Source organism: Haemorhous mexicanus, chromosome 5 (assembly GCF_027477595.1).
Source record: "Haemorhous mexicanus isolate bHaeMex1 chromosome 5, bHaeMex1.pri, whole genome shotgun sequence".
Lineage (NCBI taxonomy): Eukaryota > Metazoa > Chordata > Aves > Passeriformes > Fringillidae > Haemorhous > Haemorhous mexicanus.
In genome coordinates, this window is record NC_082345.1 from 2,419,241 (window position 1) to 2,444,566 (window position 25,326).

General features: G+C 39.9%; 1 protein-coding gene across 11 annotated transcripts in view; it reads right to left on the reverse strand.

Annotated features, from left to right (window-relative positions):
• PLEKHA5 (pleckstrin homology domain containing A5) overlaps positions 1–25,326 on the reverse strand; it is a 166,071-nt gene that overhangs the window by 62,459 nt on the left and 78,286 nt on the right. For all 11 annotated transcript variants that reach the window (XM_059848021.1, XM_059848020.1, XM_059848026.1 and 8 more), the window contains exons 4-5: positions 4,884–4,967; positions 3,811–3,931 (exon numbers count right to left, since the gene is read on the reverse strand). In XM_059848021.1, coding sequence (XP_059704004.1) covers positions 3,811–3,931; positions 4,884–4,967 — 205 coding nt within the window. The remainder of the gene's footprint in view (positions 1–3,810; positions 3,932–4,883; positions 4,968–25,326) is intronic.

Sequence of the window (25,326 nt, forward strand, 5' to 3'; positions counted from 1 at the left end):
CAAAAGTGGAAAACACAAACAGCCAGCAGGATTTCAAACTCTGGACAACAGAGCAGTCAGCATCTGGGGCTTTTCTCCCTGCAAGTGGCTTCTCTCTCTGCTTAGGTGGTAGGAAAACATGGGGTTTATGTGAGGCTTCCTTCCCAGTTTCAGAACCAGCACAAAAGTCACTAATTAACATTAAATTTATTGCATGTAAATTTAAAAAACACAGATTGAGGGCCTTGCTAATAAGGAAATTTTCTGCGTGTAAACTCAGAGTACAAATCTGTATCTTTGTTACTTTTAACTTCTGTTTAAAAATATGTTTCTGGTGTTCAAGGCTCCCATTATCTTCCAAACCACAAAACAACAGGATGTTGCTTTCTGGATTTTGTAGGCAATTTTGGTGCCTTCCAGTGCTGCAGTTTTCCATGAGCTGAGTGGGTTTCTGCCTCAGCATCTGAGCTTGGACCAGGAGGTTGCTCTTGAAGCAAACCTCCCCAGCATTCACTCCTAGTGTGCTTTGGTTTCCATAATAAAGCAAACTGGATTCCATTTAGGCAGGACTAAAATATAAGAGGCACAAGGAGCACTACTGGGCTGGTCTGAACATAAATCATAAACCACAGAGCAGACAGCTCTGAGCACCAGGAGTGCCCTTCACAGCCCTCCTGTTCATTGGGCTGTTTGCTAATGAATTTTAATAATAAACAACAATAATTTTCATTTCTGTTAATCAGAAATTTCCAGCTAACCTGGATCCTGAGCAGACCTGTATGGCTACACCTACACCAGCCATTCAAAGCTGGAAATACCTATTGAAAAACTGATTCATATTTGTGAGCACTGGGAAACATCCCAGCTGTACTGGAGGAGCTGTCCTGGGCTAACATTGCACACCACTTTCTGTGAGAAAAATGTGTTCACCTTATTCTGCTGATAATGAGGGCAGCAATGAAGAGCACAGGTCTGAACTGTGGAGGGTGTCTGGAAATGTGACTGACTTTACACATTAAAAAGCAATTTATGACACATAATCCTGTTTGTCTAGGTAGTGATTTTAACAGCAGGGAGAAAAATAAGATTTAAAAAAAAAAGACAACTACAAAAACAATTTCTTCATGCCACAGAGAGATGAAAATAAATACTTCTGCAGCAATCTGAAGCCTGTGGGTTTTCACAGCCAGGGGTCTGTGCTAGTGCCTTCATGTCTGGAAATACACTCCAAGCTACAGGAAATAAGCAGCACTTAACAGAGCTGTAATTTGTTACTTGGCCCCCCTCGTGTATACAGTGAAAGGAAGATTAGAATTGGGACTTTTACTGGGCAGGAACTGATTTTTGCCTCACCTCATATTAGTCTGGTCAGCAACAGCAACAGACTCCAGAGAGTCTTTCTGACAGAAAACAGAAGCTCCAAGTTCCATGTCTCTCAGGAATCAATTCACATTAATAAAAGGAAAACTTTCTCCTGTACCCCTTAACTGTCTGAAACTTCAGTTGTACCCTAATTTTTTTTTTTCCATTCCTCATTATAGTCTAATATCAGGTGTGGTCATGAGTTATCTCTGAAAACAAAAACCACCTCAAAAAATTGGTTTGGCAACCACACAAAGCATCCTTCTCTTCTCTAATTATTTCTCTGAAACTTCCCTCACCCACATTTTATTCCTGTTTTAATGGGCTACAATACACAAAACTACTATTATATTAATACTGCATATATATATATATATATATGTATGTATAATACATAGGATATATATAATTATATATATAATTTATTACATTATATATTTTTATATATAAGTATATATTATATATATTACATTATATACAAATATATATATATACACACACACACACACACACACACACAAAATACTACAAACTACATATTATAGTCAAAAGTTAAGCATTTCAGGCTCTACTGTTTGAAGACATGAGTAGAAAAAAGAAAATAAAATCAGTTTTATATCCAGGTACAACCCATGGGCCATATCTATAGTCATCTTTAGAAAGGGCTCAACTCTTCATCCTTGAATAGCTGCCAGAAAAGGCAGACTGATACTAGCTGTGGTTCTATTTTCCCCAAAATTCACCTCCCCAAAACCAACATTTTTTAAATGGTGTTGCACTAATTCAGACAAATGCACATCTGAAAAGTGATGTACAGTAATTACACATGCAGCCACAATAATTCTATTAATATTTTAAGTGCATTTAAATAACTAGAACAGGAGGAATGAGAAGCAGAACAATCTATTTTTTCAAAATGTTATTTTCACAGGAAACTAAAGTGTCATTAATCAATGAAAGTAGAAGAAATCACATTAACTGGGCCATAGAAATCTCAATTTCCTTCTCAAAGACTATGAAACAAACACTAGGCTAAAAGGGCATTTTCAACTTCTCATCTGAAAGAGAAGTGAAAAAAATGTCAGACACATGCTCCTAAATTGTAATTAATTTTACATATTTGAGCTGGGATTGCTTCCTAGAAAATGAATTGTGAGAGAACTAGCTATGTAATTATTGCATTCTACATCACTGCTATGACTCTGACAAGAAATCACCTGGGTTTTTTTGCTTGCTTGGTTGTTTTAGGGCTCAGCTGGTTTTGAGTTTGTTTTTTACTCTTGTTGTTTGGGGGTTTTCTAGTTTGTTGTATTTTAAACTGGTTTTCCTGCATGGACTTAAACATGATCACATGAAAGCTGAGATGGATTTTGTTACTGTTCATTATACATCTGTGACTCTCTATTTTTCCCCCCAGCAACATTAATAGATTAAGACACTTTTCTGATTAAATAACAGTTTTCTAACGTAGGTCAAGGATTCTGCCTGTCTCATGAGACATTTAAAACAACAAAAAATTTCCAAAATGCACTGGAAGGATCCTTGCAATGTTTCTTACCACATGGAAAGTCAATTATTTCAATCCAAGTTTCTGCCATTAAGGAATCTGCTCAGCTAGAACACACTCCAAAGTTTGTTTTTCCTTGCAGGCTGGATTAATTTGCTGAAAAAGCACTTCTCAGGGTTAACATTTTCAAAGACCAGTTAAAGAACAGGGGTTTTCCCCTTGTTTAACTGTTAACTACTGGCTAGAAGAAATGACAGCCCTTTGTCTGTCATCACTGATCAAAGCTCTTTTTTCATGGTCTCCTAGAAAACTTAAGGCACTTCTTAATTTTGCAGCAAGTGCACTTCTCTCTCAGGAAAGCTGAAAATTAAAAAGAAATTTAAAATGCACACAATATCATCAGCTTTATCCAATAAACCTGAAAGTTGGTAAGAACATCTGGGCATTCCTTAACCTCCTGAGAAACTGGGGGAATGGAGAAGTAAAACATAAATTAAGGTGATCCTGGGATTCTCCCAAACATTTAGCAGGAATTTTTCTAGGAAGGACTTCTGCTTCTGGCCCAGTGTCACCTGCTGTTGAGCACAGGGTCACCTCCCACCTCTCTCACAACTACTTCTTGCTCCAATCCCAACTTTCTCTGTTTTAGCTGGACACATCCAGGGAATTGTTTGTGATGGAGCACGGGGGGTCACTCAGACACTCACTGCTGTTCCCACACAGATCAGAAAGGTCAGTTTAAGTCACAAGATCTGAGACACCTGATAAAAATTACAGCTACAGTAACAATTTGTGTGAGACACCTCAATTTCCAAATTTAACCTGGAAGGAGTCAAGTGCCCTAAAAAATATGTAAGCTTTGTTTCTCTTTTTCAGTGGAACACTAACACACAGCACTGCCTAGCAGCTTGTGGAATAACTGAATTACTTGAGTTCTAATTCATTTGGACATAAAGACTTACTCTGCCCACAGGGCTCATTGGATGAGCAGCATAATCTGATGCCAGATTATAGTTAGTTGCTTCACATATCATGCTTACAGGTCGCTCCTTCTTTTCTTCAGATGACATTGCTGCAGCAGTCCTGAAAATAGAATATGTAATAGCACTGGAACATGCTGAGTGTGCAGACTGCTAATAAAAAGCACCCCTAGATGTAGCCTTGTACAGCCTGTGTCCTACTTTTCCAATTTGAAAGCAGTTCACACTTCACTGCAGAGTTACCTGCACTGTGTTTTCAACTCCAACCTGTAACAGATGAATTTTAAGCTGTTGCTTAAAACCAGAATTTCTCTCTTAGAGCTAGGTGTTGGTGGGAGGGAAAAAGACAGGAATGAGTGTGAGATGGACATGGGAAGAAATGCTCTCCAGAGGCCCCCTCTGGCTTTGCCCCCCTTTCACATTGGTGAAATGTGGCCAGTTCTGGTGGCTTTCATTGGAGCCACCATGGAATGTGTTACAGCACGGGTGGTGGGGAGGACACCCAGAACCCCCACAAAATCCTGAGCTCAGGCAGGAGCTCCATGCAGACCTTCTTGTATTGTTGTGCATTCTACAAAACTAATGCACAGACAGCAAATCTGAATTATTATCCAGTGATTCAGAAAATGCCCCAGCTGGCCAAGGAAATAATCAATTGAGGAGAAACTATCAAACAAAACATTATAGATTAACAGCTTGTGGTTGTCCTAAGTGATTGTAAAATTTATCCCTTTCTGGAGGTTTATTTGATTGTTATGTAATATCTAGGCTGTTTACTAAAATTACAGAATAATTAAAGTGACAAGAGGAAATTCATACAGTGCATAAATGTGATGCATTTCTATCACACAACTAATTTCAGCTATGTTTTCTATCTTAACAATTAGCATAAAATATTTATCACTGCTTTCAAGTGATTTAAACAAGTCAAACTATCTACATGTTGATCTGACTTGGAAAAAAATAAATATTGCCACTAGTAATCACTGAATCTTACTTCATTATTAATGGGCTTTAAGACCTGTGTTTTATAGAGTGAAGCAGAAGGCACTTACTGCTCATTCACAACAAAAATGCAGTTGTCCTGTGAAGGCTGTCCTGTCACTGGATGTTTGCAGGTCACTTTTCGTTCATTGTGACTGTGAAAGAGAGAGAAAGAAAATTATTAGGCAATAAGTTTTGATTTTCCAGCTCAATTTTGTAAATCCAGTACATCAAATGTATCAGTTCAGTGAAAACAAGTAAGAATATTTCATTATGGCATATAACAAAAGTGTACACACACAAATCCATATATATATATATATATATATATATTTACACAAAGAAAAAGGATGAGAACTGAAGATGATTACTGAAGAATCTTCATGGGCACTGGGTTAGCAACCACCCTGAATTTTAAAAACAATAAAAGTGGTTTGAATAATAACAGTGAGGGGTTTTTAGTTCATATATGAACACAGATAATTCACTTCAGCTATGACTTTATGTATTCATTAACAGGGTTTCAGCTGGACAGGGACAAGTTGAACATGAGACATATATAACTGCTCTGCAAGGATAAAACACTTCTGTAAAAGCAACTGTCTTCATCCTCAGTTTAAAATATCTAGTTTAGATATTTAAAATAGTTTAAAATATCCTATTCGTTTAAAATAGTTTAAAATTTCCAATATTACAGATAAATGCCCAGTGACTGGAGTAAGAGTGAGGAGCTGCAATCACAGTTCACTTTTGCAGGTGACTTTTTAATTCAGGGTGCTGCTCAGCAGTGTCTTCCAGGGGCTGGGAGGGTGAGCTTCACCCCCAGCAGCACAAAAATGCTCCCTTTGCATTATCTCATTCCCCTGAACTGCAGGTCCTGACAGATCACAGCAGCTCCCACAGCTTGGAAGAAATTGCCCAAATTCAACAACTATCAGCTGCTGTCTCCCAGGGAAGAAATGTCTGGGCTTGAGTGCTCCGGCCTCTGAAGGGAAGAGGAGAAAGGCAGGGCTGGTTCTGGGCTCCTCAGAGCAAGAAGGACAAGGAACTGCTGGGGAGGGTTCAGCACAGGGCTGTGGGGATGATGAGGGGACTGGAGCATCTCTCCTGGGGGGAAAGGCTGGAGAGCTGGGCCTGTTTAGCCTGGAGAAAAGATGATGGAGAGGGTGTCACTGTTAGGTCAGGCGTGAAATACACACGCGATCGGGGTTTAAGAAGAAAAAAGTTTTTTATTCTGCATGTTCTCCAGCTTATATACTTTTAACAAAGCATGATTTTAAGTCATTAATTATGTTACAATAACTTATTATATTTATTGGTGCAAAGCAATTAGTGTTAATATAATTGGCAAAAGTTTTATAGCAATTTAATAAGGCACATTTACACATTTATTTATGTACATAGTTTAGCTTATGAAAATGTTCATGTATCTTTTCTAATCTGTTTCCATGCTGAAGGCCTTGTCTTCTTCCTTACTATAAATACACTCAAAAATCATCAATTGTTATTTCTTCTATTAACTCAGCCTTGCTTACAAGCCAGCTGATCCAGAAGAGGGATCCTATCAGGGCACCCACGTGTCTGAAGGGTGAGTGACAAGAGCACAGGGCCAGGGCAGGGGGCACAAACAAACACAGCCAGCTCCACCTGAACGTGAGCAACAAGCACTGAGCACTGAACAGGCTGCCCAGAGAGGCTGGGGAACCTGCTCTGGGGAGATTCCAAACCTGCCTGGCCACCACCCGTGTCTCCTGCTCTAGGTGAGCCTGCTTTAACAGAGGTGTTGGACTAGAACATCTCCAAAGTCACTCAATCCTTAACACCTACTTCTTTTACTGCCTATACATTTAACCAGCTGAACTTTCAAGCACCTTGCAGCACAGCTCATCTCATGAATGTTTCCACCCTTCCTCCTTCATAAAAACAGCCTGAATTAACAAGACTATCTTAATATTCTCTGCTTTAAATGGAGAATATCCATTTCAGACCATCACAGTTTGCAATTATAGAGCATTATTGAGTAAAAGTTGCCTCCAAACAAAAACCTAATAAAAAAAAAATCTACACTACTTTTATGGTGAATGAATGGAAAAGCCTTCATAAACCTAAAGTGCAAGATTAGAAAGCCCAATTCTCTGCACTTCCTCTACTGGGATTCTACAAACCAACTACTGCCTAAATGGAGAGACCATGTTACAGAGCTTAATGATGAGCTGGCAGGTGCCAGTGCTTTATCTTTGGTCTGAGTTCAGCAGATTTCCAAGTTTAGCCCTGAAGGAGCCGTTGTTGCAGAAATGGATCAATTACAACGAGGAGACAGGAAAGAGACACTGGAGGACAGTCTTTGCATTCCCAACTGCCCTGGTCATACTATGCCTCTCCAGGAAATCAGCCCAGATTAAAGAAAATTTGGGTTCAAAACATCCCTGAGAAACCATCCAGGTCTCTTTGGTTGGGTTTTTTTTGTGTGTTTTTGGTGGTGGTGTTTTTTTTTGTTGTTGTTGTTGTTGCGTTTGGTTGTTTTTTGGGTTTTTTTTTTTTTTGTTAGTACTCTTTTTTTCCCCCCTCCAAAACCCTTTTTCCCCCTCTGACATTTCATAAATTCTCACACCTAAGTGAAAAAAAAAAAACCCAACAAACTCTGGAGAAGAGCTGTCCAAAACACTTTGGCTAAGCATTGCCTTCTTGCTCTCATTAAACCTTGACAGGTGACTGCCAGCTGCATCCATAAAGGTGGAAATAAGTGGATCAGGACTTCTGCTCAGGGACCAGAAATGCTCAGGTCCACCCAAAGTGAGGCACATGCCATGTTCTGTGTGAGTGCACATGATGATACAGAAGAGGCCACACCCAAGGGCTGCAGGGGGGAATCCACACAAAACCAGGGGGGAAAGAAGGGAGAGGGCAGAAAAGTGAGAGGAGAGCAGAGGAAACAATACTCAAGAACATTTTGCTTCAGGTTTGAGTCATACATCAAGCTAGCATTCCAAAAGCACCAAAAAATCCTTGACCAAAACACAGTTTTCCCCACTGGTCACCCAGATTTGAGGTGTATGGGAGGTAGCTGAGATTACATAAAAAAGGCAGAAAACATATCACAGACATGAACCATGCTCCTGAGGATTATCCTTCTACACCTGAATAGTCACTTCCTTCTAGAAGGGTAAAGCAAAGGGAAAATTGTCTTTTTTTCCCTTCAAGGCAAAGGGAAACCAGGTTTTATTCCCCTTCTGCTTAGACACAAGTGAAATCTCATGGGTGAACACTGGAAATTCAGCTTGTGCAGCTAAGAGTGATGACTGTAAATATGTCTAACTGGATGAGCAGATTTTAAATACTTCCATTTGAAAACTCTCTCATTACTCATCTAATTAATGCATTTTTGGCAGTAATTTACCTGGTGTTGTGACAAGGCTCCTCAAAATACTTGTGCAAGGTGTAGTGAAGCTTGATAATTATTGTCATAACCCTCCCACATAACAGTAGGTTAAGGCATTTGTTTTAAATTCTATCTTGCAGAGCACAGAGAGTTTTATTCAAACCAAGCTACAGTTTGATATTCACAATCTTCAACATCCAATTTAGACAGCTGTTCAGTTATCCATAAATTCCTGACTACACACACACACACACTTAGAATTTCATTTATTATACTACAATAATCTATACATCATCAATAAATCTCAGGGGAAATAAAGCAAAAACCTAATTTTTTTTTTACTGAGAGCTCTAATTTCAACTTCATACCAAGTCCAATGTGTAATTCAGAGTTTCAACCCTGCATGTTTATGAGTCTGTACTTTATTATGTGGAAAGAGAGTCATTCACTTTGACACAACCAGCTAGAAGCCAGTGTCTTACTTTTCACTTACACAGAGGTTCATCCTCTTCCTTCTCCTTCCAGCTGTTCCCATCTTTTGAGAACACAGGACAGCCACACACAAAGTCTTTTGCACTTTTTCTGAAGGCCTTAACTGACCTTTACTATTTTAGGATCTGTATTAATGGCATGCTAAACACTAGGGACAAAGGAAAAACTTCCCTGTGTATTTCATTAATATTCATGAGCATTCTCCAGACTTGGTATGTGGCACAAACTATTCCTTATTAATATTTGCTACTGGAATGTGCTGGGCTCCAGAAATCTACACTAAGATGATGGGAGAGAAGCAATTCAATGCAAAATAAAGCAAAATTCTTGCATGTATCAAGATAATATTCTGTGCTTGATTCCAGCAGTGGTTTTATACCTGCCATGAAAGAATCAAAACCAAACTAAAGCAAACCAACCTTAAATGTGAAAACAAACAACGCTGACCACACCACAATAGCCTCACATGGGCAGAAGGTCCATTTTTAGATTGATATGTGGCACAAACTATTCCTCACTAATATTTGCTACTGGAATGTGCTGGGCTCCAGAAATCTACACTAAGATGATGGGAGAGAAGCAATTCAATGCAAAATAAAGCAAAATTCTTGCATGTATCAAGATAATATTCTGTGCTTGATTCCAGCAGTGGTTTTATACCTGCCATGAAAGAATCAAAACCAAACTAAAGCAAACCAACCTTAAATGTGAAAACAAACAACCCTGACCACACCACAATAGCCTCACATGGGCAGAAGGTCCATTTTTAGATTGATATGTGGCACAAACTATTCCTTATTAATATTTACTACTGGAATGTGCTGGGCTCCAGAAATCTACACTAAGATGATGGGAGAGAAGCAATTCAATGCAAAATAAAGCAAAAGTCTTGCATGTATCAAGATAATATTCTGTGCTTGATTCCAGCAGTGGTTTTATACCTACCATGAAAGAATCAAAACCAAACCAACCTTAAATGTGAAAGCAAACAACCCTGACCACACCAAAATAGCCTCACATGGGTACAAATTCCATTTTTAGATGTCTCAGTGCAAGACAACTGGTACCAACCTAACAGCATCAACTTAACTTGACCCCTTTTCTCCAGAATTTTCAAACTTCTCCTTTCCAATCCTTCTCTCTGAAAGCTGCAAGCTTTGGCATCATTTATAAGGTAGCTTAGTTCTGGCACATGGACAAGCCCCCAGAGCAAAAGGATTTGTCCTGTTCAGGTCAGAAATGACAGCAACCTTGAATTTGTCTCAGGTTATTTGCCTTCTTATCTACTCTCTCTCTCCTTCCCATCCTTTGAGACTCTTAATCTCTTTAGAAGACAGGATTATTTTACTTATTTTCCAGACATGTTCAAGAAAACAAACTTTGTTGTGCAGTTTTAATCTACTCCCTAAATGTACAGTCAACAGCAATCTTTTTGTTGGTTTAATGTGATCCAAGGACTACTGGGAAAAAAAAAAAAGCCCTCCAATATATCATTCAGTGATATTATTCTGTTTGTAAGCAGCAACTGAGCACATCATTCCAAGTGCAGAGCTTGCCAACACAAGTCCTACACAAGCAGTTTTTTTTTGTTTTCTATCTTGTGTTTTCAGGACTGCCGACCCAAAATGCTGTGCACCAATGTTTTGTCCTAACACACCTCACAAAAGTCAGCCAAATCAAAACTCTGATCAGTTGTGCTATTTTGAAGTCACTATCATCTCTGTCAGTATATTGCACAGGAAATTCACTCAGATAACTGCAGCTGGGATGGAAAAGGAGATATGTAATCCAGTTGTACACTGAAAATGAAGGGTTAGACCTCTTTTCCTCTGGAACAAACCAGTTCACTCAAAGTGGCAACAAAGATCAAAGGACCAGGGTGGAAACAGTTGGTTTGGGGTCTCTCCATTGAATGATTTGGTTGAGCTCCCTGTCCTCTTAAAAAAAAAAAAAAAAAGAGCTGGGCCAGAACTCCCAAAGACACATCTGGTTTTCTCCCACTCAAATTAAAGCTAGATGCCACTTCAAAGCTTCTCTCATGCCCTTTCTTTGCAGCCTTTATTTATGTGTTCCCCAGTGCTAAGGCCTTCTCATTTGCTTCTTGTCAATGTGGCCATCAAAGCAAAGGCTGAATAAAAACAAAATCCCAACCCAGGACACGATTTTTAAGAGGCCTCCACATCTTTAATTTAGAAACACTGTTCCTTTTGAGAAATGAGCACTGGAGAACACATTTCAGAAGAATGCTACACCAAATATCTGCTTCCTAAAGTTTATTCCTAACATTTATTCTAGGTCTTAACATTCACAGGCTGGCAATCTAATCTCTATTATGGATACACACAATCCCTATAGAGCACAAATATGCTGAGAGATATTTCTTGTGAGAAGCAGTTTTATGCATTTTTCATGATGAAATACTTGAAAAGATGACAAATAAGGTAAGAAGACCAAGATTACCAGAGCAATAAAGCCATTCTCTCTGCATTCATGCTGAATTTCTGATATTCAAAGGTAAGGTTCAACTGGAAACAAACATAAGACAAGTCTAGGGCAGATTTGTTTCCTCCTGTGAATGAAACCCTTCATTCCTCACCTGGGCTGGGGGAGTTGAATCAAATCAGCCATTTCTACCTTGTGTGCTTGCTTTGCAGCACAAGAATGTCTCATTTCTAACAGCAATAAATGCAGTTATACTTACCTAACCAAGAGCTGTCTGAACTTGGAAAAAAATTAAGTAAATGCAGTCCCTACACAACAGCAAGCAAGGATGTGGTCTGTGGCTGTGCTGCCACTTCTATTTCACTGAATCTCTAATGCCACATTTTACAGCAAACAGCAAATGCAAGCACTTTTCTGCCAGTGCTATCATACCCTAGAATTACAGGAGCCTTTTTTCAATTAAGGTTTTTCAACAACAAGTTGGGAAAGGGGGCTGCATGGCTCCACAGGGAAACATCTGAGTGTGGTAACCAAACATCAGGGAGCCCCAGGAAAAGTGGGAGTGAAGAGACAGGCAGTCCCAGAGTGCTGACAGACCTGTAACACACCCCATACTCTGCTGAGAACAAAGTGTTTGTGACCCTTTGTGTGTGCACACGCTTTTGGGAAGGTGCAGACAAAATTCTACTCATTTTCTTGGCAGACAATGCAACACCTAAACTGCAGTTCCTGCTGCCACCATTTTTCTGGGCTGCTCTGAGTTTATTTTTTCAGGCAACCTGCCAGTTCTGTAAACTTTCCTTTTAAGTCCTCCTCAGCTATAGTTATAGCAGCTTTGGTATCTTTGCTGCTGCTGTAGTGAAAAGCATCTGGACATTTCTATACAACTGACTGTACTGCAGCTTTTATTTTTATTTTCCAAAAGATTAAGCACTGCTGTCCCAAAATTGTAAGCCTGCCTTTCAATGGGACTATTCCAAACCCACACTCATCCAGTGAAAATATTCACATGAAAACAGCCTTTTCTCACTTGAGCAGATATGATTAACATGCTCTCATGATATATCTCCAACATAAAACTAAGCTTACGTAAGCAAGAGCAAACATTTTAAAAAAACCCAAAAACTCTTTCAGAATACTAGGACAAAATACTTGCTAAATCAGCATGCACTCTATTACAGACTGAGAAGGTTTTGATAAAAACCTCCTCTTTCTAATCAAACACTCCATTGTCAGAAAAAGTTACTGTTTGCAGGGTTCCCAGAACTTTGTGGGAGGCATCTTTCATTCTGTAGGTCACATATCTGGGAATTTGTAAAATACTGAGGCTCAGGAAGGGCCACAAAGCCATTGTGGTAATTAGTGAGATGCACCCACCACGTGTCATCAATTTATGCAACATTTCATTACATTTTAAGCCCTGGGCACAGGGTCTAACACAGTGCCCTGACAGCAGCACTGCAGATGAACAAATGTTCAATTCTGCAAGCATTACTCTGTAGTAACAATGACTAACAGCCTGTCTGCTATCTGAGGTTAAGTTTGGGAGAATACTGAAGGGGGTTTTAGAAGGCAGACCTGAACTCCAAGGATCCCTCAATGGTTAACTCCCTGGAGAGATTCCAAGACTAAGAGTAACAATTCTGAAGTGAAACCCCACCATGTGTTTTCTGAAGAGAACCGGGGTCTGGAGCAGCAAGGTGGTTTGAGGAGGTTTGAGGAGCAGAAGCACCACTGGATTCTCCAGTCTGGCTGCTGCTGCCTCTTCCTGCTGATGACAGGACATTCATCATCATCATCATCATCATCATCTCACCCTCCTCTCCCTGGCCCTGCTGAGGCCATACCTGCAGTGCTGTGTCCAGCTCTGGGCTCCTCAGGACAAAAGAGATGTGGAGCTCCTGGAGGGGATCCAGGGAGGCTCTGGGGATGGGGAGGGACTGGAGCATCTCTCAGGAGGAAAAGCTGAGGGAGCCTCAGCCCTGAGAAGGAACCCCATCCCTGTCTGTCCCTGCCTTCAGGGAGGGCTCAGAGCAGGGACTGTGAAGCCCAACAGGGTGGGACAAGGGGAATTCCTGGGCAGGAACTGATGCCCAGGTTCCACCTGAACACGAGGAAGAACTTCCACCCTGTGAGCTGTGCAGACCAAAACTGCCCAGGGAAGTCATCTGCCTCTCTGGAGAACTTCCAGAACCATCTGGACACAAGGTGTGCCTTCAGGGAGGGCTCAGAGCAGGGACTGTGAAGCCCAACAGGGTGGGACAAGGGGAATTCCTGGGCAGGAACTGATGCCCAGGTTCCACCTGAATACAAGGAAGAACTTCCACCCTGTGAGCTGTGCAGACCAAAACTGCCCAGAGAGGTCATCTGCCTCTCTGGAGATGCTCCAGAACCTTCTGCACACACTGCTGTGCCCTGTGCTCTGGGGTGAGCTCCAGATGCCCACGGTGGTGCCTTCCAGCCTGACAGCAGATGTCTGATCAGCTGATGGTTTCCAAATTCTTGCTTCCCTGGTGCAGGAGGGACACTGCAGCCTCTCCTGAAGAGGTAGAGAGGGTAGAACAAGTAAAAGCTGACTTGCAGAGAGGGCAACAAAAGGCCACATTCAATTAAAAAAAACCCACAAAAACAAAACCAACCAACCAAAAAAACCCCACAAACCAAACAAACAAACATGCCCCCCCCCAAAAAAAAAAAAAAAAAAAAAACCAAAAAACCCTGTTCCAAAACAAAGAAAAAGCTGTGTTTGCTGCTGGGGTTTGACCACTCAGATTGGCACACTAATAAATTGAGATGTTTCATTAATAGGGGTTAATTAGAAACCACTAACTGGTGTTTTCTTACATATACAATATTAGAGATTTTCTGAACAAGAAATGAACCTGACTTGAATTTACAAGGGACAAATGACAGAGATTGCATGAGCACAACTGTACAACACCACCAGCAGAAATTCATCACACCAAGTAAATTAGAGATAATTGAGATAATTGAGCTCTCTTAGTCAACCCCTCCACAACTACAAGCATCAAATTCAGTAAAAAAAACTTTTAGCAAATGCTTTTACAGCTACATAGCAACTTTTACTGTTTTCAAAGCTCACTAGACAGAAAATTATCTTCACCACACACCACTGAGCTCACTTGTGCAAGCCTTGGCCTATTTCATTTATTAAAAGCCAAAGTGAGATGTGCTCTTGAGCAAGCTTTAGAAAGAGAAGCAGGAATTCAAAAGGCAGTTCTGACTTTTGCTTCCATTTCACTGTAGGAAAATTAGAGATATTTTACAAGAGAAAGCAACTTTAATAGCAATTCCTCTTAGCAATTTTAACATGTTTTTCAATAATTATATTTTGGAATAAAAAGCTAAAAATACTTCTAAGAAAAGTGAATGCAGACAATTTAAGCAGTGTAAGACCTATTGATGTGGAAACAATTGTGCATTTGTTCAACAAACTCCTCCTATAGAACTGTAAAAAAGTAAAGCTCCTGAATTTATTGAGTTACAAATTCAATAGATCCATAAAACCAGAAAATATGTATAATTTCAGTGAATTACTACCTCAAATTCAACAGCAGAATATCATCAGACATTTGTAAAACCACAGTGTTGCTTTGCAAATCTCTCTAAGCACACTGGAATCAAAAAACCAACATTCATTAACAGTAGTGAAATACCTTATTTATCTTAAGTTTTCTGCCTTTGGTGACATTTTTCTCTTATCTGGTAGTCTTTAATATTACTCAGGTTTGTTTGCTTTTTGGTTTGTTTGTTTGTATGAATGGTGGGTTGCTTTGGGTTTGTTTTTTTTTTTTTTTTTTTTTTGCACTTGGTGTTTTCTAAGATTGTGTAAATCACAGCAACCCTTTAATCACCTTAGCCAAGGTTATACAGAAGTGTGACAGCAGTGCAGTGTCCCCAGACAGCCACACAACTTCCATTTCTTGATCACTTCAGATACCTGGAACTGGCAAAGTCACCACACAACCACACCTCGGGCAAACAGCCATTTTTACCATTTTTATGAAATAAACCCACATTTCTATTAGGAACTCAGCAGAAGGTCTGAGAGAAAACCATGTTTATCAAGCACTTACATCAGAATATACCAGGTCACCACTAGACCCTGCCTAAGTCTGCTGAGAGAGAAAAATGGTCTGGCAAACTTCTGCCAAGTCACTGCCATCTGGGAAATGATCAGAAATCTTTATTTTGGCAATGTGAGAGAAGAAAGCAGCTGAAATGCTGGTGCACCCAGTTGTCTCTCAGTTGTGACTGTGGTACCTATTCAGACACATCCTATATTTCAAGCTGTCCCTCCCAAGAGATCCCACTTTGCAAGAAATAAGCACCCAGACTGAAATTTATAAAAATAATTATTTTATAAATGAACAGTCATCACTAAGGCTTTAATCATTGGCCTTCTTAAAGCCATTGTGAGGATTTAATTGAATAATCTTGGTGGCCCACTGACAGAGCATATGCAAATATGTGCAGCAGGCCCCAGAGGATAATTAATTGAAGCTTACAGCATGTGTGGGCCTGCATTCATCTCAGACAAAAGGCTACAAACTCCATTAAAAATATTCATTGCCTGTGACATGCAGTTCAAGCCCAGAGACACACGGGGTACACAGGGTGGCACTGAGCTGGAACACTGAACGTGTCACTTGTCATCCCCAAGGTCCCAGCTGAGCCTCCCTGAGCTCTCCCTTCTTTCATTTCATTCAGGTGCAGCTTCAGGAGCTGATCATCTCAGAAAAATACCAATATTTGTGCCTTAGAATAGCAGCAAGTTGTTCTACCAGTCTCCAAAAGATTAAAATGTCAGCAACAAATAAAAAGGGTTTGGGATTTGTTTGGCATCACAAGTAGATCAGAAATTATCCCAGGATTTTCTTGGAACCCTCACATCCTTTAAAATAGACCCTGCACTGTTTTCCTGGAACATCCACACCTAATGCTCATCTGCTCTTCAGTCAGACTGACCCTCCTGGTGCAGACAGAATGTATTTTAATTTAGAGGTGTGGACACCCAATCAGGCTTGTGGAGAAACTTTGAGAACTGATCTAACTGCAGAGAGGCCACATATCTCCTCTTTTATTTAATTTTAAATTCATCATTGCCTATTGTTCCTCTTGCTAACCTTCAAGTATTTATAAAAAGTAGGCAGGCATCAACTGCTTTTGAGGAAAAAAAATCCTACTTTTCAGGAAAAGCATCCTTACACTGTCCACAGAAAAACACCAGAGAGTATCATACTTTGATGTGGTGCTCTCACAACTGAAAACATCAACACAAGTCCTTATCAGGCAGAGAATGTCAGCCCAGATGGACCCACCCATATACAAAATATCCACAATAAAAGTTATTTTGAGAAAATGAATTCATTTTTAGAACCAGTCTACCTAACAGATAGCAAAAAAAAGCAAGTCAGCCTCAATACACTAAAAGATTAAATCCTATTTCCTTAAGCTATGTTTTAATTCTTCCCACCTCAATGCCAAATTTCTTATAAAATAAATGAAAACCACAATTTAGACAGATGGTTGAAGAGGCAGCAACACCAATACTCACAATCAGGTAAGGCAGCAGAGCAGATGAAGAGTAACACTTTCTCTCTAATTAAAGCAATTTGGCCTTTTAAAATTAAGGACAAAAATCTGTGTAATGGGTAAACACAAATTAATTATTTAAAGTGCTATAATAAATACACTACAATAAAAAAAAAAGAAAAAAAACCCCAAAAAAACCAAAAAAACCCAGCAGATTTGCTTTTTAGAATGTGCTTCATGTCAGGTGTTTTGAAAGGCGACTTGGCCAAAGTAAGTACCAGAAAAGCAGCACTTAGGTAGCAGGAGATATCATCATTCAATTTACCAGATGAGATTTTAGAAACCCATCTGATCAAGAGTTTACGTCTGCCACCCACTGCTTATATGCAGACTGCCAATCACTTTGATGCCTGCTGGGCTCATATAATCAAACTGTTGGCTCTAGAAGTTCAGAAATTTCCATTTGACAAAAAGTATTTCTTGGCTGCCTCCCCTTGTATTTTCACATCCTCGATTTCAACACCTACCCAGATTGATCTGCATTATCCTTTTACTTATAAATGCAGAGGAACAACTACACTTTATTTACAGAGTGAACTGTCAGCACATTTGACAGCTCTGCAGGAAAAATACCCAGCAAAAAAAATTATACCTCAGTAGTCCCCTAGTTTGACATCTCACAACTGTATCCTTATCTCACAATACAACAAAAATAACAATTAATATTTATTAAAGACTTCTGCTGACCCAGCCACACATTCTGCTTCAGCCAATGGCACAGCAGGTTGTTCCTTGCAAGGTTAAATTGCAGCAGCAGAGAAAACTAGAGGACAACACCCCTTGAACAGACATGATGCCTCCAATGACCTTCCATTAAATCCATACCTTGGCGACAGCCAGGATCTGGGAGCTGCTTTTCTTTCTCAGGTGGTTTTTTTTTCAAGCTCAGGGAACAGCAAAGTGACATGGAACTGGCTTTTTTCACAAAGGCTGACTATTGTGCAAGGACATCCTCAGCCTCAAGCAGGCAAAAGTGATTTTTTGCTGTGTTTTTAATGTGAGAGCAGTTCATCTGCATGTGACATTTTTAAGAGTGTAACTATATGGTAGTGAAAAACATCCTGGTGAAGACTCAGTTCACTGAGAAACTCCTTATGGGAAGTGAAAATCAGTTTATTTCATTTGTGTCAGAGCAGGGGGTCAGGGACAGAAGAGAACACTGGGATCACTCTCAATGTCAGTCATTTAATGGGATTTTAAAATGGAAAAGAAAACCACCCTCTGTATTGGGTGGGAACATCATTTTTATAGACTTCTTCAGGAACTTGTTTAAGTTTTTCTTCTGTTGAATCTGGCTTTGGAAACACTTTTAAAGGACTAGTAAAATTGTATCCAAAGAAGTCAAATTAACTGCTGTTTACCATATGGAACATTACTCAATTCTCCTCTTACCAGGAGAAAACATGAACATAAGGAAGAGATTTTCAAGGCAGGGAATATTCATATGAAACCCAGAAGTGAAAACTCCTTCCCCCACCTTTTTTCTTTCTGGATTACACATTGTATCAGGAAAGCAGATTTTAGGCTACATTTCAAGACTATAAACCAGGGGATTTGTAAAGAAATATGTTTTTACAGTATCTCTCACCTTACATCCTCTTTGCAGAATCAGCAACTTTAGAGATGTTCCAGATCTATAAAGTAACTATGCTATGCAGAATTTTTACAGCTCTCCAGCTACTCAGTACAGCTCTACTTGTTATGTACCTTCTGACATTCAATTTTCTGTTTCAAGTTTCTGAATGGTTTTCTTCTGGCAAGCCAAATCTTGCATTCTTTATGGGGATCCAGCCTCTCTATGGGTGTACTCCCCTTCCTAACTCCAAGTGTGGCAAGTTTTTTTTTTTATTATGGCCAGCAGGTTTGGAGTAGCACAATACCTTAGAATTGGCACAAAGAGGAAAAAACCCAACACCCCTGGTTGTTCCTGGCTGAAAATACCAGTATTTATTTGTTCCTTTGCTTTAAACCTGGATTCCTGGTGCCCACTGGAGTTCCAAGCACCACAGAGCTCATGAAACAGGAATCACAGACTGTGTTTAACTCCTTACCAGCCTGGTTTTGGGCATCCTGCTCTGATGAAGGTGGCAAGGAAATCTCTAGAAGAGAAATCTACACTCCTCTATGGGTGTAGTCCCCTTCCTAACTCCAAGTGTGGCAAGTTTTTTTTTTTATTATGGCCAGCAGGTTTGGAGTAGCACAATACCTTAGAATTGGCACAAAGAGGAAAAAACCCAACACCCCTGGTTGTTCCTGGTTGAAAATACCAGTATTTATTTGTTTCTTTGCTTTTAACTCAGATTTTTGGTGCTCAGGGGAGTTCCAAGCACCACAGAGCTCATGGAACAGGAATCACAGACTGTGTTTAACTCTTTATCAGCCTGGTTTTGGGCATCCTGCTCTGATGAAGATGGCAATGAAGTCTCTAGAAGAGAAATCTACACTCCTCTATGGGTGTAGTCCCCTTCCTAACTCCAAAGTGTGGCAAGTTTTTTTATTTATGGCCAGCAGGTTTGGAGTAGCACAATACTTTAGAATTGGCACAAAGAGGAAAAAACCCAACACCCCTGGTCATTCCTGGCTGAAAATACCAGTATTGATTTGTTTCTTTGCTTTAAACCTGGATTCCTGGTGCCCACTGGAGTTCCAAGCACCACAGAGCTCATGGAACAGGAATCACAGACTGTGTTTAACTCTTTATCAGCCTGGTTTTGGGCATCCTGCTCTGATGAAGGTGGCAAGGAAATCTCTAGAAGAGAAATCTACACTCCTCTATGGGTGTACTCCCCTTCCTAACTCCAAGTGTGGCAAGTTTTTTTTTTTTATTATGGCCAGCAGGTTTGGAGTAGCACAATACCTTAGAATTGGCACAAAGAGGAAAAAACCAACACCCCTGGTTGTTCCTGGCTGAAAATACCAGTATTTATTTGTTCCTTTGCTTTAAACCTGGATTCCCCTGGTGCCACTGGAGCTCCAGGCACCAGAGAGCTCATGATCTGATGAAGATGGCAATGAAGTCTCTAGAAGAGAAATCTACACTCCTCTATGGGTGTACTCCCCTTCCTAACTCCAAGTGTGGCAAGTTTTATTTTTAATTATGGCCAGCAGGTTTAGAATAGCACAATACTTTAGAATTGGCACAAAGAGGGAATAAACCCAACACCCCTGGTTGTTCCTGGCTGAAAATACCAGTATTTATTTGTTTCTTTGCTTTAAACACAGATTTTCAGTGCCCACTGGAGCTCCAGGCCCCACAGAGCTCATGGAACAGGAATCACAGACTGTGTTTAACTCTTTATCAGCCTGGTTTTGGGCATCCTGCTCTGATGAAGGTGGCAAGGAAATCTCTAGAACAGAGAGCTGTATGGACAACAATGTCACTCTTTAATGGTGGACATCACAGTAAAAGATCCCTTGAAACCAGAGCCTTTGAAGGTATTTTTGAATATTATTCTACTCCTGTGCAATTTGCAGAAATTCATAAAGCAATGAATTTTAACAGCAGAAGCTGGGAGGGGAAAAAAAACTGACATCAGTTCACCAGCAATTTCTCATTCCACATGAAGAATAGGGACTAGAGCAAGTTTTGCATGTTGAAAACAAACTGTCCCTCCCTCGAAGAACTCCTGCATGGAGTAGGAATTTGGGAGTTTGGCCATACTGATGCCCTGGGCTGGGAGCTTTCCCCATGCCTGCTGTTTATAGGGTGGCTAACACCCAACCCACTCCTGATCCATGCCTGCCTCAGGCAGGGCTCTGAGGATGCTCTGCCAATGACAAGTCAGCAAAAAACATCTGCCACGGCCTCCTCCCTCCTCATGCCCTTTTCTGGAGATAATTAAGGCAAAACCACCCAAACCAAACAATCCAGCCTACTCTGTACATTTTAAAGGAACAGAAAATGCACAAGCCAAAATACTTATTGGTCAAACAACTTCAGATAAAATTTATTTTCACTTTTGCTTGGAGAGTTCCAACCCTGAAATGACTGGCACTGCCTCAGAACTAAAGTTTAAAATGATTTAATGCCAAGCTAAAAGCTTGATTTCATAGTATGTTATGTTATAAAAGCAAACATGGCCTTCACAAAACAAGTGTTTTGCAAAAAACAACATTCTAGAAAGTGAAAACAGATCAATGTATGAGGAAAATAAAAAAAAGTTAAGTTCAAGCAATGAATTCATCAGCTTTCCCAAAAGCAAGTATGAACAAGCAACAGTGCCTTGCCATGAATGCTGTTCATGTTTTTCCTCATTAGGCAGAAGGTATTTTGAGGTAAAGAATTTGTTCCATGATCATGGCTCCAAACTACTTCACTGCTCAGGTGAAATCAGAAATTTATCCCTTCCCCTCTCCACCTCCCAAAATAAACACCACACTTGAGGCTTTTGATTTTTTTTCTCTGCATGACAGCTTTTACTTGTTTACTGCAGAAAATGTGTTCCTATGGCTAGGGCAGGGAATCTGCAGATGACCCAGAGTGTTCACACCTGGTGTTCCAGGAGGGATCATATTATTCAGATAAAACAGGAGTTTCAATACCAAAAGAACCACAGGTAACCCCCTTTCACCACTAAAATAGGCAGACTGATACCCCTGGCTCAGCTTAGAGGCAAAGCCAGAAGTTTCTTTCAGTCATGTAGTTCAGTGACACAGAGATTTAAATATATCAATATATTCCTCTTCTAGCTTATGTCAGGGAGCCACACATCTAAATAAAGATATCCTTTAAGGTTTAAAAAACTTGATCATATTTAAACTGTATCCGTTTCTTGTTTGGAAAACAAAAAACAAAAACAAACCAACAACCTGAATCCTGCAAGAAAATGGGAAACTTACGAGCTAGAATTTTCCAACTCCTATGGGTTGGAAAAAGTAACTGGAAAATTCCAGCTACCACCACACCAACTATGGCTCCATTCAGCTAACCAAGAAACCCAGAAAGTTTCCTATGAGCAGCCATGATCAAGCTAACATATGCAGGAAACATTTCTAGACCTATACTTAAGAAAGATCCCCTCATTTAACTCCCTTTTCTTTTCTGGAAAGAATTTAAGCACATTATTATGTGCTTAACTGATTAACTCAAATGTATAGCTGCATGGGGGTTTTTTTTGCTAAAGAAAAGCAGCAAATTAGAAGTTCATGTACAGTCCTAAATTCCTGTCAACAGAACAGCACAACAGCTATTTGTGCCATTCAAGCTATACAATTCCAAGCCCAAAATGCTACCAGCACTTCATTTTTGTGCATAGCCTCTGTATTTATTTCCATCTAATAGTACATTCAGTATACCAAAAAGCACAGCACACTTTAAACATCTTTGAAGACAGTTTGATATAACTGCCTATAAAAAACTATTATGGCTAAGCCCAAATCACACTAAAAAAAACCCCAACAAAACAAACCAGTGATAAAACTTGCATTAAAATTTAACTTATCAAGCTTAAAGAGAAATATAAAAAAGGCATCTCACTAAAATGAAACATTAAAATTTATCTAAATTCAACATTAGAATTTATTTGGGAACTATAATGACACAGAAAATAGTTTTTCTATTCACGACAACAGAATTTAAAAAGCTTTTCCCAGAGCTCATTGTTTTGAGTTCTGGGTTGGGAGCCAAACCACCTACATGAGGAGTCAGAGCTACAAAGGAACTTCAATGCCAACAGTCATCTTCCAAATCACATAAATCAGAAATATGCCATCAATTCTGCACCTGCAGTACATCACCAGCACACCACTGTACCACAAGAACTGCCAGTAGCTGCATTAATGAAATTACCCTAAGCACAGGTTCCTGGAAGCTGATGTATGACATCCACCCACAGCTCTGATTCAGACCATCCAAATTCAGCCTGGAATTATTTCCTGATGAAAATCAATACCTAACTTTTACTGAGATGAGCTGCAGTATTCCCCAGAATCTTTAAAAAGATGAATAAGACATTTTTTTTTTGCATGTATTCATCCATCAAGGCTTGTCATCCTTAAAGGAACACCAAAAGAAAGCAAAACCAAAGTGACACAGCAAAACCCTGGGCTTCCCTTGCTAACTGCCTCTCTGGAAAGAACTGTGCTGTAATTTTCTAGCTATAAAAAATAAAAACCTTCTCAAAACTGGAATCTGACAAGATTTCCAAGTGTCACAGGACTGCAGCACTTTTACAATTAGACTTTTAACTGCCAGGGAGGAGAAAAGAAGACATGCAATTTCTATTTCTCCTACGAAGAGAAAACAGCTACCATGAAGTGGAAACTGAAGTGGTTTTCAGTTATTTAAATCCTAAGCTACAACCAGATACTGTTTTGTGGGTTGGCTGGTGTGTTTTTCTGAAAGAATTTTTATGCTGACAGATTCTGCAGCTCATTAGACGACATCCCTACAGAAATAGACACCCAGCTCTGCAGGTGACACACACACAGATATACACACTGACTGGAAATCTACCTGGCTTTCTGTTTTGTGCCCTCCACAAGCACCTACAGCCCCCAAAATCACATTTGAAACCTGGCACCCAGGAACACTGCCATTGAGCTATGTGTTAAAATCAGGTACCTTACAAGTGTCTATTTGGAAAGCACTTCCCAGCCAGCATTGCAAGCTAATTTAAAAAAGCTCCAATTCCTGCTACATTCAATCCCTAGGACATGGTTTAGCAGACAAGCAAGCCTAAATAAAAATCTTGGAAGTGAGACACAGTTAGGCTAAGTAATAAACACAACCTCTACCCACAATTAGGCTTCCACTTAAAATCTTAACTTGAACTCTAACAAAGTTGTGTTTTGCTTTGCATATATTGAGAGTTATTGAATTTTGGATTAAAAAAATATTTTAAAAAGAATTTTTTGCCAAAGTGGGAGGAAATGCTTTATGCCTTAGGAAAAACAATCATTAAAATGTATAAGAATTACTCACCAGTCTCCAGAGACATGAATTCCTTAGCACAAGCTTGACACACAAACAGGAGAACACCCCTAAGGAGGTGAGGGACGACCCTTTTCTCTTGGAAGCTGTTTCCCAGTGAGAGCTGCACAGCCCTGACCCAGAGGAAAAGCAACTTAGCTGTCAGGATTGCCAGACTCTGAGAAAGCTGATCCCAGAGTGATGTCACTTATTCCTGAAATGTTACTGCAGCTCCAAACTATTGACTCTCTCCTACCAATAAAATCTCATTCTCCAGATGATGGAACACAAAACCTTTAACTACAGGATTGAGTTTCAACAGGAGATAACAGCAGAGGTTTTAACAGCACATCTCGAGCTTAGACAAACTATTACAGTCAGAAAAAAGTGAAAAAAAAAAATCAAAACCAAACCACAAAACACAAAAAAGGCCCCAGATGTTATCTGAATGTGCTCTTCTAATTATCTCTAACCTGCAAGGATTTTCTTTCTGGCAGCAAAGTCAGAAAATACTCCATGAGAGGAAGGGGAAGAGCAAAGCCCTGGGCATCTGCCTACAAAGCTCCAGTGGTCCCCAGCCAGGTCACCTTTCTCCCTTTTCTGACTTCTTTCTGCCCCAAGGTGTGCCCCACAATGGAAGCTCAATCCTCAGGATTTTGGCCAGCTCCATGGGGAAACATTTTTTTGGATGGAAAGAAAAAAAAAATAATAATGAGCACACCCCATAATGCTTGTGTGCTAAAATCAGGAAGTTTTTATACTGAAATAGATGTATCCAAACTAGTAATAAACACTGGGAAGAATACCACAGAAAGGAAAGAAATGATCACAACAGGCACTGCAGGAAATTTCTGTACAGGACAGAAAAACCAGAGACTAATACTGTAAAAATATAAAGCAAGAAGGAGATGAAGAACATGAATAAATTATTTGGTGCATAAAATTCACTTTTGCAATAGTAAAAAGCAGAGTTGCCATTGAAGGGATGTCTGGGGTCTTCTACAAAATCCCAAATTTTAGACTAGAGCACAGAGATTTCATATTAAACCCCTAAACATCAAATATTATCTTCATTAATATCTTCAAATTAGTGTCACACACATCTTTAAATATGACAGCCCACAGATTTGAAGCAGTCCTGAGCCAACACCATCCTAAATTAGAGCTGGTTAGCAACCACCAGGGCACTGTGTGGGCAAGCACCACCCTCAGTCAAGTGCACTGAGGGCAGTGCCAGCCTTTCTGCACAGAGCAGGCATGGATTTTTGTACATTTATTAGTGAAAATGTGTGAGCTATAAAGAGACAAGTCTTGCAGGAAAAAAAAAAAAAAAGCAAATTCACAAGATAAATCGCTTTTTTTTGAAAAATGATCCCACACGTGCAGGGTGAGAAATGCTAAGGAATGCAGAAAGTAACAAACTAGAGGGAACAGAGAAGCCTTCAAAGCAAAGAAATGGCAACTCAAGTTGGAACAACAGAAAACATTCCTCTGATAGCAATGGGAAAACACCCCAAAAGTGGCAGGCAGTCAGAAAAGGCTGTAAATGGGGATTGAAAGCTGAGTTATCCCTCAGTTTCCAGTGAGAGCAGCATCAAAAGCAGAAGCTGGGGGCAGAATGAACCAGAAAGAAACACAGGGTGTGAGCTGCCATGGAAGGAACTGGTTAAAGAGA